Raw genomic sequence first — 14602 nt, 5'->3', positions numbered from 1 at the left:
GTGTCTGCAGCTCTGCCTCTTCCGAGTGTGGAGACGGGTCCCACCGTGTCCCACCGTGTCCCGTCTCCCCAGGCTGTCCAGGCCGCCTTCCCCCCTCGTCTGCATCGGGTCCTGTGGATGGAAGGATGAATGTCTCTCCCACCCCCTGCCGGGCTCACCTGGCCATGTCCTGGTTTTGTGGACGTTGGGGTGCATCCCCATCCATCCATCCCTCGTGGGTGGATGTGCTGCCGTGAGGCTTCGCCCACCAGCCTGGTCATGCACGGTCCTGAGCAGGGCCAGCTGGACCCGCCCCCGAGGGGTCTTGCCTCTGTCCAGCCTGTCCTGAGCCCCTTGCCCTCCCCAGAGCCCCCAACCGATCCTGGTGGGCATCCCTGTCCCTCACTGGGGGACATGTGGTCCTTTAGAGCAGAAACTGTGTCTCAGCAAACACTGTGGGGCGGGCACGAGACGTACCTGGAAGTGTCGCTCTGGCCCCTGCCTCTCCCCACCCTGGGCCTGGCCCCCGGAGGGTCAGAACCCCACAAACAGAGGGAGAGACGCTGGGCAGGCCAGGAGGGGCCGGTGGAGGGGCCAGCAAGAGCCCAGCTCCTGGGGTTGAATGTCGGGGGTCGGTGGTCGGCACAGGCTCTGACTGTGAAGCCTCAGCGACTTTCCTGGTGGTTTCAGAGGAGCAACAGGGGTCAGTGAAAAAGATCCCACCATCGCCTGCCCTGCAGGCCCCTTCTGCTCCAGAGCCAATGGGACTAGCCGGGCTCTGGTGCTGGGAGGGGCTCTCTCCCGGGTCCTGACCCCACACCCAGGCTTGAGCCCAGGGCTGGATGGCCTGCCTCATGGCAAGTCTGGGTCCCTGGGCACCAGGGGGCTCGTGGAGGGGGCTGGGTAGACCCGGCCTCGTGGACACGTAGCCAGGAGAGTGGCTCCCGTGGGAGGGGCACTCGCCCACCCAGTTGCCACCCAGCTGCGTGCCAGGCAGGCTGAGGGGCTCAGAACACTGCAGCCGCACTGCGAGCTGCTCCAGACCCTGTGACACCTGCCCTGAAGATTCCTGTGCACTGCAGGGGGCTGGCCTCCACCCACCCCGTGTGACAGCCACAGCCGACAGTGTCTCCAAATGCTGCCCAAGCTCCTGGGGACAAAACTACCGTGTGAAAAACTGCTGGTTTAGAGACAGGTGAGGACTTGATCAATTTGAGATGAACAGCATGGTTTTTTGCAGACTGTGGATAATCCAGCGGGTTTTTTTTTTTTAATTAATTAATTTATTTATTTATTTATTTATTTATGGCTGTGTTGGGTCTTCATTTCTGTGCGAGGGCTTTCTCTAGTTGCGGCAAGTGGGGGGCCACTCTTCATCGCGGTGCGCGGGCCTCTCAGTATTGCAGCCTCTCTTGTTGCGGAGCACAGGCTCCAGACGTGCAGGCTCAGCAATTGTGGCTCACGGGCCTAGTTGCTCCGCGGCATGTGGGATCTTCCCAGACCAGGGCTCGAACCCGTGTCCCCTGCATTGGCAGGCAGATTCTCAACCTCTGCGCCACCAGGGAAGCCCAATCCAGCGGTTTTTAATTGTTAAATATACATAAATATACATTAAAAATCATTGCCATTTTAACCATTTTTAAGTGCGCAGCTCAGCGGCATCAAGTACACTCACACTGTCCTGCAGCTGTCACCACTGTCACCTTCAGAACTTTTCATCTTCCCAAACTGACACTCTGTCCCCAACAAACACTTAACTCCCCCTCCCCCCACCCCTGCCCAGCCCCTGGCCCCCACCGTCTACTTTCTGTCTCTGAATCTGACAAGCCCAGGGACCTCATGTAGGGGGAACCACACAGGATTTGTCCTTCTGTGTCTGGCTCATTTCAACAGCATCACATCAAGGGTCATCCACGTTGTAGTGTCAGAATGTCCTTTTTATTCCCCTGTGTGGACAGTTCATATCTTTTTATCCATTTTTCAATTGATCAGTTCTATCCATTGATCAGCTATTGACAGGTGGGCTGTTTCCACCTCTCGGCTGCTGTGACTTGAGCTGCTCTGAGCGTGAGTGGACAAGTTCGGGTTCAAGTCTCTGGTCTCAGTTCTCTTGGGTCCACTCCCTGGAGTGGAATTGCTCGGTCATATGGTAATGCTATGTTTCACTTTTTGAGAAAACTCTAGTTTCCCACAGCATCTGCACCAGTTTACATTCCCACCAGCAGTGCACGGGTTCCAATTTCTCCCCATCCCCACCAGCACTTGTTATTTTCTGTTTGTTTTGTGTTGATAATATCCATCCATCCTAATGGGTGTGAAGTGATCTGCTGTGGTTTAATCCAGGTTTTATATTCATCGTTAAGTTATTTTCTGGGTGTACACATGATAGGATCTCTGGCTTCTGGGAACTTAATTCCCTGGGGAGAGACACATGCCTGGAAGCAGCTGACCACTGGAGGGACCCAGCCACAGAGCACAGGGCTGGGCCGGCTTCCGGGAGCGAATCGGCCCTGTCAGCATGAGGAAGAGGTTATCCCAGCCCACCTGAGACCAGGCCCCTTCCTGGCAGCAACGGTGTCGGGCTGCCTGATGCCTGGGGGCTCCCGCCTGCAGCCCACCCATGAGAGGGCGGGATTGGCCCCCATGGCCTTGGACTCAGGAAAGCAGGTGATGGCAGGACAGTGACAGTGGCAGATGAAGCCCAGGCAGCTCTGGGGCCAGCCCTGCAGCACTTTGTGGGCACGACTGGGTGTCCAGCTCTCCTGAAGGGGGTGCTGACTGCATCCGGGGCCCCGTCTCTAAATGGACCCTCCCAGCCAGCCACCCAAAGGGAGGGAGGGCTTGATCATCAGAGTCAAGGAGGTGAAATGTGCCTGGGACACCCCAGCCCGCAGAAGGGGAAGCAAGGCCGCCACCCGCCTCCTCAGGGCGCTGGGTCAGCTCTCGGGTAGCGCTGTCTGGTGAGGGAATACAGCAGCAGGCACGCGTGGGGCGTGGCCTCTCCTCGGCCACCCCCGTGGACAGTGACTTTGCCCTAAATGGCCAGAGGCTTCTCGCTGGCATAGGCCGGCCGTGGGGTGGTGGGTGGGTGAGTGCCTGCCTCCTGGCTCCGCGGCAGCCCAGTCCCCACCCCTCAGGCTCTCCCAGGAGAAGGGCCCGGCCAGAGAGCTTCCAGACGGGCCAGCTGCGTCTTAAGGAAGCTGCCTGTTTTTCTTAGCCCCTTTAAGACTCCACTCACTGTTACCAGAAGGGTGACAGTTTGCACAGACGCTGCTACTTCCATATTTTGCTTCAGCCTCACAGCCACACCCAGGGGCTCTGAGTCCCCAGCACAACGTTGGAGGGGAGGAGGTGATGGCCTCGCGCCCGACCCGGGTGTGTGGGGTTCCTGCAGCCCTGAGCCCCACCTGCTGGCCTCAAAGGAAGCGGCGGCCGGTCGGCCCTTGGGCACACAGGGGTCCCAGCGCACTAAGGCATGTGGGAAGGGCTTGTGTTCCGGGCAGCAACCCAGTCTACCAGGCAGCCCCTGCCATGGAGAACCTGCCTGCCCTTGGGGATGCCCCCCCTGCTGGGGGAAGGCCCAAGTGCAGCCGGGGCCTTGGAGAGACCCCAAGCGCTGTCCTCTCCCTGCACGAGGCCTTCATTGGCCTGGCTGCCATCACCACCTTCACTGGGTGATGAGGTCACAAAAGGTCCTGGGAAAGAACCTAGAAAATGCATCCTGGGATAAAGGTTGGGCTCTGAGATGGGAAAAAGGGGAGAGGAACTGAGGCTAGGACGACCAAGAGGAGCCAGGAGGAGGCTGGGAAGACAGGAGTGCTGGGAGGGGCATTGTCCTGGAGGGGCCAGTGCTGGGGGAGGGGCTGCGGAGGATGAGGGTCTCCTGGGGGTGGGTGGGGGGCTGGCTGTCTTCAGGACAAGAGGGTAGCCCCCAGAGCTGCACGGGCCCTACCCAGTGGGCACACACACACGTGGCTGAGAAAACGAGCCTTTCCTCAGGTCCGGCCCCGTCCACCAGAGGCGCAGGCTCCTGCTGACGCCACCAAGGAAGACTGAGCCTTTGGATGTCCGAGATGGCATCTCTGGATCACTGGCATGGAGGTCCTCGCCGCAGGAGCACCCGGCTGTCCGCCAGCCCAGCAGGGTGCCGTGGTGGGGCTGGGAGGAGGGGGTTAGGTGTGTGCTCCATGCAGTCGAGAGCTGATAAAGGATGTCAACATTCCTCTTTATAATTAAGAAGATAATTTAATCGCTGCTATTAAGACCTTAGCTTCTCCCGAAGTGGGCTGCTTTCAACAAAATACCTTTGGTTCTGCTGTTTCCCACACACAGACCTGGCAGCAGTTAAGTGGAGACGCCGAGATTCCGAAGTTTCATCTCGTGAACCCATCTGGTTTCAAGTAGTACAACAAGCAGGAAAGGGAATTGAATCAAAGGCACAATTTGAGTTTTTCTAAATACAGAAAACGTGTGAGGTAGACCAGCAAACACCCCCATCATCCCCTCCCAGGGCTGGGCCGTGTCCCCTGCCTGTTCCCAGCTGGGCCCGAGTCAGGACGCAGAAGCCACTTCCATATTGGGGAAGGCACATGGGGACAGGCCTGTGCAGAGGTTCTGCCCGGGAACCCGCAGAACTGAAGGGCCTCACTGGGCCCACACAGAGGAGGAGGGGGTCCCCCGTCACAGTAGGGAAACCAAGGCCTGGGCCTGTGGAACCAGTCTCGCCCCCTTTGCACCCAGCTCCAGCTGGGCCGCACTCCAGCCTCCACGGGAATCATCCTTTTGGTCCTAGAAGAAGCTCCCGGCCCCCACCTCCCTCTGGCCGCCTGCACGTGGCTTTGATCTGCAGCAGCACCTGGAGGGCACTGCATCACGCTCCCCCGCCCCCACCCCCGTCCATGGCCCACATACCCTCTGGACCTCCCCAGCCCCAGGAAGGGGGCTGCAGCCCCACAACCGCCAGGGCCCTTCCCTCCTCAACTCGGGCCTGAGGACCACCGGACAGACCACCTGCATCCCACGGCTGGCAATGCGGTGCAGGGGGTCCGTCCTGAGCATCCTCACACCAGGGGGGGCGGTTCTGTGGGGTCGCAGGGCTCCAGAGCAGGGGCTCTGGGGACTCAGGTGAAGGGGTGCAACTGCCGGGCTTGCGGGGCGCCTGGCACCGGGCAAGTCTCCAGAACCGCCAGCCATTTGCGCCGGGGGCATGGGGAGGGCAGGCAGTTCCCGAGCCTCCCTGGGAGCTGGGCCCTTTACGTCCCAGACACAGGCTGTGGGACGGAGGAAGGCGGCAGCCGGCCCAGGGAGCCGCCTGCTGCTGGGCATTGTCACCCCGCACCCCAGGGTCCTTGGGCTCCTGAGACCCCTGATGTGGGGCCCGAAGGCCCCACCCTCCTCCACTTGCTCCCGACTTTCCCTCTTTCACACAGTGGACGTTGTTGTTCTTTGAAGAGCTTCGGGACTGAAGAGTCCAGAGCCCCTGGACCAGAGCTCTGAGGTCCCTCCTGGTCCTAGCTCTCATCCTCGCTGCCCCGGCAGCCAGAACCTGGGGACAGGCAAGAGGGGTGGAACAGGGCCTCTGGGCCGACAGGGAAACGCAAGGAAGATGCTTGTGGGGGCATCCAACAGCTGAGGGTGAGCTGTCGCCCTGAGGAGGAGGGGTGAACAGGACCCCAGCCACACACAGAGAAGGGTCGGGGTGTGGGAGGAGGGGCCGGAAGAGGGAAGACGATGGACAGTCCCAGGGAGGATGCCTGCAGCTGAGGGTGCTCACCAAGCACTTGGGTCAGGATGAGTGACCGAGAGAGGCCCAAGCGCCTTTCTGAAACGCGAAGCCCACAGCAGAGGCTGGGTGCCCCAAGCCAACCCTTCCCTCTGACCCCCAGGATAAAAGGCAGGGTGACGGCAGTCTGTGGGGGTGATGGGCAGCACAGTACCCACTCGAGAACAAACAAGCACCCTTCACCGGAGACTGGACACTGGTCTGAGATAGAGAACCCTGACTGGCGCATTGTGGCCGGCTGGGCACCCAGCTCACGACCCGCGTATGACAAGTTCTCAGCCAGGCCAACTTACCTGTGGGGTCAGCGGAGAGAGAACCCGCCTCTGGGGGCCGTTCCCCAGGGCAGGCGACCGTCTGCAGGGTCTAGCCCACAGGCCGCCTGGCTCTCGAATGCAGCCGGCCGGGAGCCCGACGTTGACCTTTATTCTGTCCCGTTCATCAGCGTGTGCGCGGCCCCACATCAGACAGCAGCGGGGCTCTCCCTCTCCAGTGGGTGGTGATCTCGGGAGGGGCCACGCTCCACTGAGTCCTCTCACCTGCAAATGCCAGGTGCCAGCGTTGGTTCAGGGGAAGCATCTCCTCACTTTAGCTTTGAACAAAACCAGAAAAGAGATTTCTCCACCCATGGTTCTCCCCCGGTCTGGATGGTGAAAGTGTGCAGCGGGGAGAGGGAGGCCTGAGAACCACAGTGGTCCCGAAGGGGTGGCCGGCGCCCACAGGGAAGACTAGTTCAGCAGGGCAAACCACTGCCCATCACTCCTGCAGGCCTCCCAGGACAAGGGGGTGCTGGGTGCATTTGTGGCCCCCAAGCAGGGGAGCCCAGTGGCACAGCTGGCTCACCCAGAGGGAGATCTGCAGTGGGGAGTAGACAGTGTCCATCAGGGGTGGTGTCCAGGGATCCCCTCAGGAGTGCGTTCCTGAAGCTCTGTCCACGGAGCCTGCTGGCCACTCAGGCAGATGCTGCAAGTCTTCATGCCCTGGCACCAGGTGCCCCATGAGGCTCTGGAGGGCCCTGGCTCCAGAGCTCACCCTTCAGCAGCCTTGGTCACCACCTCTCTTCCTAGACCTGCCTCAAGGGAACGGTTCCTGCTGTCCAATTGCTAAGCTCTAGGTCACTTCCGCCTCCAGGACCAACACATCCGGGAAAAAAGAGTCCAGCGCAGGGCAGGCATCAGGAAATGGCTGGCCGTGTCCTTGGAGATGTGGTGCCTCCTGGCAGTGATCGACACAAATACACTGGGTCAGGCACAGAAGGGGGACAAAACCTCGGCCACTTGCATTTCCCGTCCGTCTCGTGTCCAAGTCGGCAGCCTTGACGTTGACAGGCTGTCAGCTCTTCCTGCCCGGACTCAGGAAGGGAGGGATCAAAGGGTTCCTCTGGCCCCATCCCTGTTGTTGAGCTAATAGGTCCCTCACCACCTGGCTTGGGAAAAATGCTTCACAGGCAGGTTTCAAGATGACTCATGACCACTGTCATTGTGGCCCCGTCCAGGTCACTCCGTGGGGACACTCACAGCAAATAAAGTCAATAAACAGGGGAAAACGCAGGCCTGAGCCAGGGCCAGCCAGGGAAATGCTACAAGAGCAGAACTACCTGTTTTTGTCTTTCCGATAAGAGTCAGGGCTTCTCCCCTTCCCAGCCCCCAACGGACAGTGTCCTGTCCTGCATGACCAAGACCGTTATACCAGCTTCCGTGGAAAAACACACAGGACAGGCACCGGCCTGAAAACAGGCCAGGGGTGAGGGCCCAAGTCCTAGAAAAGGGACAACCGCCAAGTGAGGAATTTAACAAGGCCGGATGCACACCTGGGGCCACAAGGTGGCAGTGGGGGAGGGGCGCACGGGCCGGGCTGGGAGGGGCGGGGAGAGGACGCAGGGAGGCGTGGCCAGGAGGGGGCTGGGAGGAGGGGCTTGGAGCGCACCTCAGGGGCCCCCCGCCCCGCCCAGGAACCGGCTGCAGGGAGACCCCGAGTCCCCGGCTCAGCCCGGACTCGCTCTCCCCGAGACACCCCGCGCGATGTGACTGGACGCAAAGAAATGGACACTCAGGCAGCTTCCAAAAGAGGCGAAACCGTTTATCAAGGCGGCGCCGGCGCGGTATCTACAGTTATCTACAAATATCTACAAGTATCTACACCGCCTGCAGACGGGTTCTCGGGTCGTATACACTGCAACTGCCAGCCGGGCCGGGGGACGTCGCGGTCTCGCGGAGAACAATAAATATCACTTCCTTCCGGCGCGAACCGCGCACTTTGGCACTGGCGGTGCGGACCCGGGGCCCTCGGGGCCGAGGAGTGACCCGCGGTGGCCCTGGGGCCAGGGGGCCAGGGAACCAGGTCCTTGGACAGCTCTGGGGCTGGCGGATGGAGGCCCCACGGCTTGGAGGCCCGGGAAGGGGGCCTCCGGTGGCCCCGGGCTAGGTGGACCGGACCCCCAGGCAGGCGCCCGCATTATCTGGGGCAGTAGTCGTAAGAGCCAGGTGGCGCGGCCCCGGCCGATGAGTACATGCTGGCGGCGGCCGCGGCGGCGGCGGCGGCGGCGGCGGCTGCGGGGCTCACGGCGGGGTGGTGGTGCGGGTGCGCGTGCGCGTGGAAGCCGTGGCCGCGCAGGCCCGGCAGCGGGTAGGGAGCTGGCCGGCTCTTGGCCCCGAGGTAGTGGTCGTAGGCGGTGGCCGGGTACTTGTAGGGGTGGTGGTGCAGCGGCTCCGACGCGCCTGGCGCCTCCAGGCGCAGCTCGGGGTGCGGGGGGCTGGGCCGGCCTCCGGGCGCGCCGGGCAGCGGGACGCCGGCCCCGGGCAGCGCGGGGCTCAGCACCCGCGCCAGCAGCTGCGGCGGGTGCGCCGGGTCCCCGAGCACGGCCGGGCCGCCCGCGTCGCGCTCGAATTCTCGCCGGGCCTCGGCCGCGTCTGTGGGGAGGGCCGAGGGCTGAACCGCGGAGAGGCCCGCGAGAGCGCGCCCGCCCCCGCCCCGCGCCCCTGCCCAGCCCCCGGCCCTCCCCGGGGGCCCGCGCCCTCCACTGGGACGGCGGGCGGGGCGGGCAGGCGCAGCCGTCGGGCCGGGCGGGCGAGTGCGCGCTTGCCCGCCGCCGCGGCCGTTGTGCAACCGGCGCGCGAAGGCCGCGAGCGCCCCTGCGGCGCGGGCGAGGCCGGGCGCGGCCGTCTGCCCAGATCCCACGACCCCGGCCCTACCTTTCTCCGCGCCGTTGGGCTGTGTGGGGGAGGCCACGGGGTTCCGCGAGCGCGCAAAAGCGCTCATGAGCGGCAGCGCGCCGGGCCGATGGTTCCGGGGCCTGCGGGAGGGAGGTGGGCGGCGGGTCAGGGGGCGCCCGGCCAGGCGCCCGCGCGCTCGCCGTCTCCTCGGGGGACACTCACCAGTCCTCGGGGTCGCAGTCTCGGAAGCCTTTGGCGAAAGGGTTACTGGCGATCTTGAGCTGGGTAATCTGCAGGGAAGCGGGCACTGAGCACCCGGCTCCAGCCCCTGCTCTTGGGGCCAACGGACCTCGGTGGAGGGGAGGGGAGCGTTAGGAGAGCCCCCCCCCCAACTCAGGGAGGGCCCCTCTACTCTCGGCTGACCAGAAATGCCTGGCCCACAACTGCTCCCTCCCCCGCAGGGGTTGTGCCTCTCTCCTGGGACAGGGGTGCTGGGGAGACCCCTTTCTCGCTAAGGAACCTGTCTTTTCCGTCCCAAGTGATTACGATAGAGACCCTGTGCCCCTGGCTGGGATGGGAATGTAGTCACTTCCACCCCCCACCCTGTTGTGGTCCGGAGTGGAGGGGCACCCTAGGAATCTGGGTAAACCGCGCATCAGGCCCCTGATGGGGAGTTTCCGGAATGGTTTGGAAAACAAACTTTCAGGCCACAGTGACAGTTCCCGCTTGAGAGGTCAACCTGATAGGAGGCTGGTCCCGCCTGCAGCAGAGCGGGGGGGAGGGGGGGGCTGCCTGAGGCTCTGGGGGTGGGGCTCCATCGAGTGGGGTTTCCAGGAATGGAACCTTCTGTCCCCCAGGCAGCAACTGAAAATTGCACCCCTGCCCAGAAGTGTTGACCGGGCCACCCCGGGCCTCACCCGGTGGTTCTGGTAGGCAGTGACCGCAGTGAAGCGTGTCTCTTCAAACACAAAGGTTTTGAAGTTCTCCTCAGCGTATTTCTCGCTGTCTTTGCGCGGGTCCACATAGACCACGTGGAAGCGTGGCTGGTATCTGTGCATGGAGTTGAGAATAATCTGGAAGAAAGGTGGTGAGGGCCGAGCTAGGAAACCAGCCAAGGTCCGGACGGGCAGTGAGCTTCCAGACAACTCGGCAGAACCCTGAGCTCCCAAAAGGAGGCTGGGCCGTGGGGCATCACCGCCTGGATTCCAAAGGCTGCTGCCCTCACCCCCCACCCCGCACGGCCCCATCCTTTCTAGTTAAAAAGCCTCCAGCAAAACACAAGGAGTGGGGTGAGGGAAGCAGTGTGACCCACCAGTCCCTGAGCCCCTGACCAACCGGAGGGCTGGCTCTCCTCGGCCTGTCCCTCATCCACACCCAAGCTGCCCAAGCTCTGCCTCTGGCTCCAGTCAGCAGGGACTCCCAAGGGCCTGCTGGGGGACAGGGCGGTAGCCTGGGGGGGGTCGCTCACATGGCCATTGTCGTCCAGCAGGTTGTTAGTCAGCTTGAGCTTGTCGAAGGAGACGATTTGCTTCATCCACTGTGCCCCCTTGGCCGGTGAGTCGGGGTGGTAGTGTACGCGGCCGGGCGTGGCGGGGTCTGCCTTCCCGGCCACCAGCCAGGACGAGCTGTGGAAGGCGTACCTGGGACGCCGGGGCAGGGGCCACAGCATGCTGGGGTGAGGGCCTTGCTGAGGGAACCCCGAAGGTGCCTCTGATGAGGTTCCCACAGGTGAACAGGGAGCTTTTCCGGGGGCAATGTGAGGAAAGAGAAAACTCCCCGTCCTGATACACAAGCGGCAGGAAGCGACCAGAGGGAGGAAGCCGGGCCCTGGCGCCACATTTCGCAGCATGCGGGTCGCTGCTCTGGGCCTCCTGTGTCGCCGGCGCCGCGGGAGCCCAGATTGGGCCACGCCGCCGGCCTAGGGCGCAGGGCGGACCAGGTTCTCTTTATTAATTGCTGTTAATTGTCCGGGCGGCCAGGCCCGCCCTGCATAATCTCTCCTGGCCACCCCACCTTTCCTGCCAGCTCTGGGGCCCAGCGTTCCCGGGGGGTGGGGGAAGGGACGGGGTGCCGGCGCTCACCTCCCGGGAAAGGGGGACACGGAAAAGGCAGGGGCTGTGTGCGAGGGGCCAGCCGGTGGGGGCCCAGCCTGCATGACCCACTGAGGGCCACTCCCCAGAACTGCTGGGGGTGGGGCGTGTGGGTCTGGGGTCTGGCAGGAGTGGGGAGGGGGCACCGGTCACTACTGTCCTGGGCCACCCACCCTCACCAGCCTGGCCAGGCAGGGACCCACCGCCCTCCAGGCCCGGCTGGGCGCTCACCGGTAGCGCTTGTCGTCCACTGGCACGAAGTCCATGAGGAGCATGTAGTCGGCCATGGGGTCCATGCCGAATAGCTTCACTTGGAAGGTGGGGAACATGCGCCTGGGGGCGGTGGGACCTCGGTCACCTCAGGTGGGGGAGGGCAGGGCGGCCCGCCTCCACCAGCCCAGGACGTGGCCTCCCCGCCGGGCCGGCCGCTGTGCTGGGTGGGGAGGCCCCTTGTCGCATCTCCCCTCACTCGTCTGCTTGACTAACCCGACCAGGCCCCTGCCCAGCCGAAGGCGAGTGGACGGCAGGACAACCCCCTGCCCCCTTTTTAGAAACACAACAATGGCGAACTCAGTGCTCGAGCCAAGCCTCCACTCTTGAACACAGGCCTTTGGCTTCTTCCGCCAACTTTGCCCGTGTAGACCCAGCCTAGCAACTGCCGATCCAGCCGTCCCATCCCGAGCTAGCCTCAGCCGGCAGTAGCACTGGCCCCCGGGATCCTCGGCCCTCGGCCAGGCCTCCCCTGCTCGATCTAATCAACCGCCCTAAGCTCCCGGCTCGAACAAAGTGAAAGCGAGGCCGACCGTGTGATTCTGAGGAGTCCCAGTCACCCTTTCGGCTGGATCTGCGGCTGCTCCCCAGTCCCTCCAGTGAGGCCGAGCCTTGGAGTCCACAGTCCCGACTCTGAGGCCCTGCCTCCCACCCAGTGCTGGAGTCTCCCCACCTTCCTCGGTGACACACGCAAGTTCCCAAGACGCAGCTACTCAGGGCTGACTTGGCTTGTGTCCTTGGGGTCCCCTAACTCTCCCCTCCCCTGGGCTCCGACTCGGTGACTGACCCGGGCTCTGGAAAGGACATTCTGTGGCTCCTACCCTGGCCACTGGCCATGGGCCGGCCTTGCCCTGAGTGTGGGCCGCTGGGCCCTGGAGGACAGCATGAGGCCCCCACCTGCTGGTCCTGCAGCTTCCCCTCACAGGCAACTCCTTGTGGGCAGTGGGCAGAAAACAGATGCCAGCCCTCCTGGACAAGCCTGCCACCCCTGCCCTTGCCTCTGCAGGCCGGAGAGGGCTGCAGAATGCTGGCTTCTGGGGCGAGCCTGGCCCCGCCGAGGCCCTTGCTGGGCTGGACTGGGCCGGAGGCTGGGGCACAGTCCTCATGGGGTGGCAGGGGGAGGCCAAGTGCCCAGGGCCAGCAGGAGAGCCTGGAGAAGACCCCTGATCTGGAGCTGGGCACAGGCCCCAGGCTCCCAGGGCGGACGCCGCGGCACGGAAAGAGAAACCACGAGCAGGCTCTGCAAATAGGCCCTGAGCTCCCCTTGGCTGTGTGGACCCAGAGCTGGTGTCTCCTGTGTACACTAGACACAGACCAGCACCCGCCTTTGTCTGCCGGTCAAATTGGTTGCATCGCAAAACTTGTTCCCCTTCTCTCTGGGCCCTTAAAACAAACACAGGCCAATTGAAGGCGGCGGCCCCAGCAGCAGAGCCAGGCCCCACCATCGCCCGAGACGTAGGCCTGAGAAGACTGGATAGCAAACACCCCTGAAACACAGCACAGTTTTGAAGGGTCTTAACTCTCTCCTACAACGTTCCAGACCATTGCCCCATGGCCGGGCTGCGCCTCTATCTAGCCCGGATGGACTGAACTAGGGAACCAAAGAAGGCAGTTTCCTCTGAAAAGTTGGGATCCACTGGGATCTGCCAGTTGGTGAGGCCCCTGGGAGGGCCCGGCGAGCTGAGCCGGCCCCTGCTTCAGGCGCCGGCGTCCTGGGGCTGAGGGTGCACCCGGGCGGCCGCGCTCCTCCGCCGGCCCCACCGCCCGCGCGCCAGGCGGCTGTCGCCGGAGCCGGGACCCGGGAGCAGAGGAGCCGGCCGCGCCCCCACCCCGCTTGCCGGCCCCGCTCGCGTGCGTCGGACCGAGGCGCGCGGCTAGGGAGGGGCGCCCTGACCTGCCGGCCTTGGTGACGATCATCTCGGTGCCCAGCTGGTTGAACTCGTCCCACAGTGCCTTCATCTCCAGCTGCACGCTCACGCTGGCCACCTTCGCGTTCTTCTTCACCGGCGCCTTGGCGGCGGCCGTGCAGCTGGCCCCGGGGCCCTCAGGCTCGGCAGCAGCGCTAGTGGCGGCCCCGGCGGCCGGCGCGAACGGGTAGGCGTGCGGCGGGCCCGGGGCGCCGGGGGCGGCGGCGGTGCACGGCTCGTAGCGCGGCGGCGGGGGCTCGCGCGGGCCGTACGGGTCGGCGCCCGGCGACGCGGCGCCCGGGAAGCCCCCCGCCGCCCCCAGGCCGCTCAGGCTGCTGGCCGTGAAGGCTGCAACGTCGCAGAAGTGTGAGAGCTGCGTGAGCCACGGGCTGGACACCGCGGAGATCATGACCCGCGGGCCGCGCCGCCCCGCCGAGGTGAGCGCTGCCCCGCGCCCCGGGCCGAGTGGCGGGCGCGCGCTGCGCTGCGCCCCGGGCCGCGCCGCCCCACGCCGCCGCCCGCGGAGCCGCCCCGCCCCGCCCCGCCCCGCGCCCCCGCCCCCGCCGAGACAATGGCCTCCCCCAGCCCCCTCCCCGCCCCCGCCTCCTCCCGGCCCCCCGACCGCCCGGACCGGCTCCCCGGAGCGAGCGCCCGCCGGCCGCCCCTCGCTCTGCCGCCCTCCCGCGTTGCACTTCTCTCTCCGGGCTCTTTGCAATTTGTTATTTCCTTACCTTTGTCTTCCTCGTTCAAGTCTCCCCTCCGCATCCTCTTTCCTCCTTCCACTATCTCTCTCGCGTCTCCTTATTTCTGTTTTATTTTCTGCCTCTTCCTCTTTTTCCTGCTAGCCCCTCAGCGCTTTGTCTTTCTTTTCAGTCTGCCTGTCCCCCTCCTTTCTGCGTGCGTCTCTGTTATTCATGGCTTTTAACTCTTTTTTTTTTTTGAATAAAAACTGAACTCTTTCTTTTTCTTTTTTTATGACTCAACTTTCTTTCGTAAATTTTCCTCCACTTTCTTCTCTTTCGTTCTTGCCCTCTTCATTTCCTTTTCATCTTTCTTCTTTTCGGTTTTCTGTTTTCTCTCCTTTTCTCAATTTCTTTTTCTCCCGCTGCCCTCCCCCCCTTTTCCGTGTCCCCTGACAATCTCACGCTCCTCTCCTTTCCTCCCGCCTCTCTGAGCTCACGACCCCTCTGCCACCGCCTTTCTCTGGTCCTTCTTTCCTGTCCTCCCAGCCTCCCTTCGCCCTCTTCTGCTCCTGTGTCTAGCTGCGTGCGGGTCTCTGCAGCGGGGCCCCCAGGCTGGAGGGTCCCCAGGCTGGACGGGGGCACAGAATTTGGGCAGGATGCTCCCCTTCCTCTCCACCCTAGAGTCCAAGCTAGAAGCCTGGAACTCACCCCGCCAGAGCTCCCTCCACCCGCTCTTTGCCCG

At 63.7% G+C, this 14602-nt stretch overlaps 1 protein-coding gene across 1 annotated transcript; it reads right to left on the bottom strand.

Annotated features, from left to right (window-relative positions):
* Nucleotides 1–7816: 7816 nt before the first annotated feature.
* TBX1 (T-box transcription factor 1) lies at nucleotides 7817–13653 on the bottom strand. The gene is made up of 7 exons (XM_059893760.1): nucleotides 13165–13653; nucleotides 11232–11333; nucleotides 10379–10550; nucleotides 9828–9983; nucleotides 9133–9200; nucleotides 8950–9050; nucleotides 7817–8667 (listed from the first exon to the last, which is right to left on the bottom strand). The coding sequence occupies exons 1-7, from the start codon at nucleotides 13584–13586 to the stop codon at nucleotides 8213–8215; spliced, it is 1476 nt and encodes a 491-aa protein (XP_059749743.1). The 5' UTR covers nucleotides 13587–13653; the 3' UTR covers nucleotides 7817–8212.
* Nucleotides 13654–14602: the final 949 nt, after the last annotated feature.

Source organism: Balaenoptera ricei, chromosome 14 (assembly GCF_028023285.1).
Source record: "Balaenoptera ricei isolate mBalRic1 chromosome 14, mBalRic1.hap2, whole genome shotgun sequence".
Taxonomy (NCBI): domain Eukaryota; kingdom Metazoa; phylum Chordata; class Mammalia; order Artiodactyla; family Balaenopteridae; genus Balaenoptera; species Balaenoptera ricei.
This window is presented reverse-complemented; position numbering and strand designations above follow the sequence as displayed.

Bases quoted from the DNA above. Each gene is read 5' to 3' on its own strand.
- TBX1 (XM_059893760.1), bottom strand. From the start codon at position 13,586: ATGATCTCCGCGGTGTCCAGCCCGTGGCTCACGCAGCTCTCACACTTC. The intron at 9,051-9,132 runs GTGAGTGTCCCC...TCCCTCCCGCAG, and splicing joins GACTGCGACCCCGAGGACTG to GCCCCGGAACCATCGGCCCG. The intron at 8,668-8,949 runs GTAGGGCCGGGG...CCCTCCCCACAG, and splicing joins GCCCAACGGCGCGGAGAAAG to ACGCGGCCGAGGCCCGGCGA.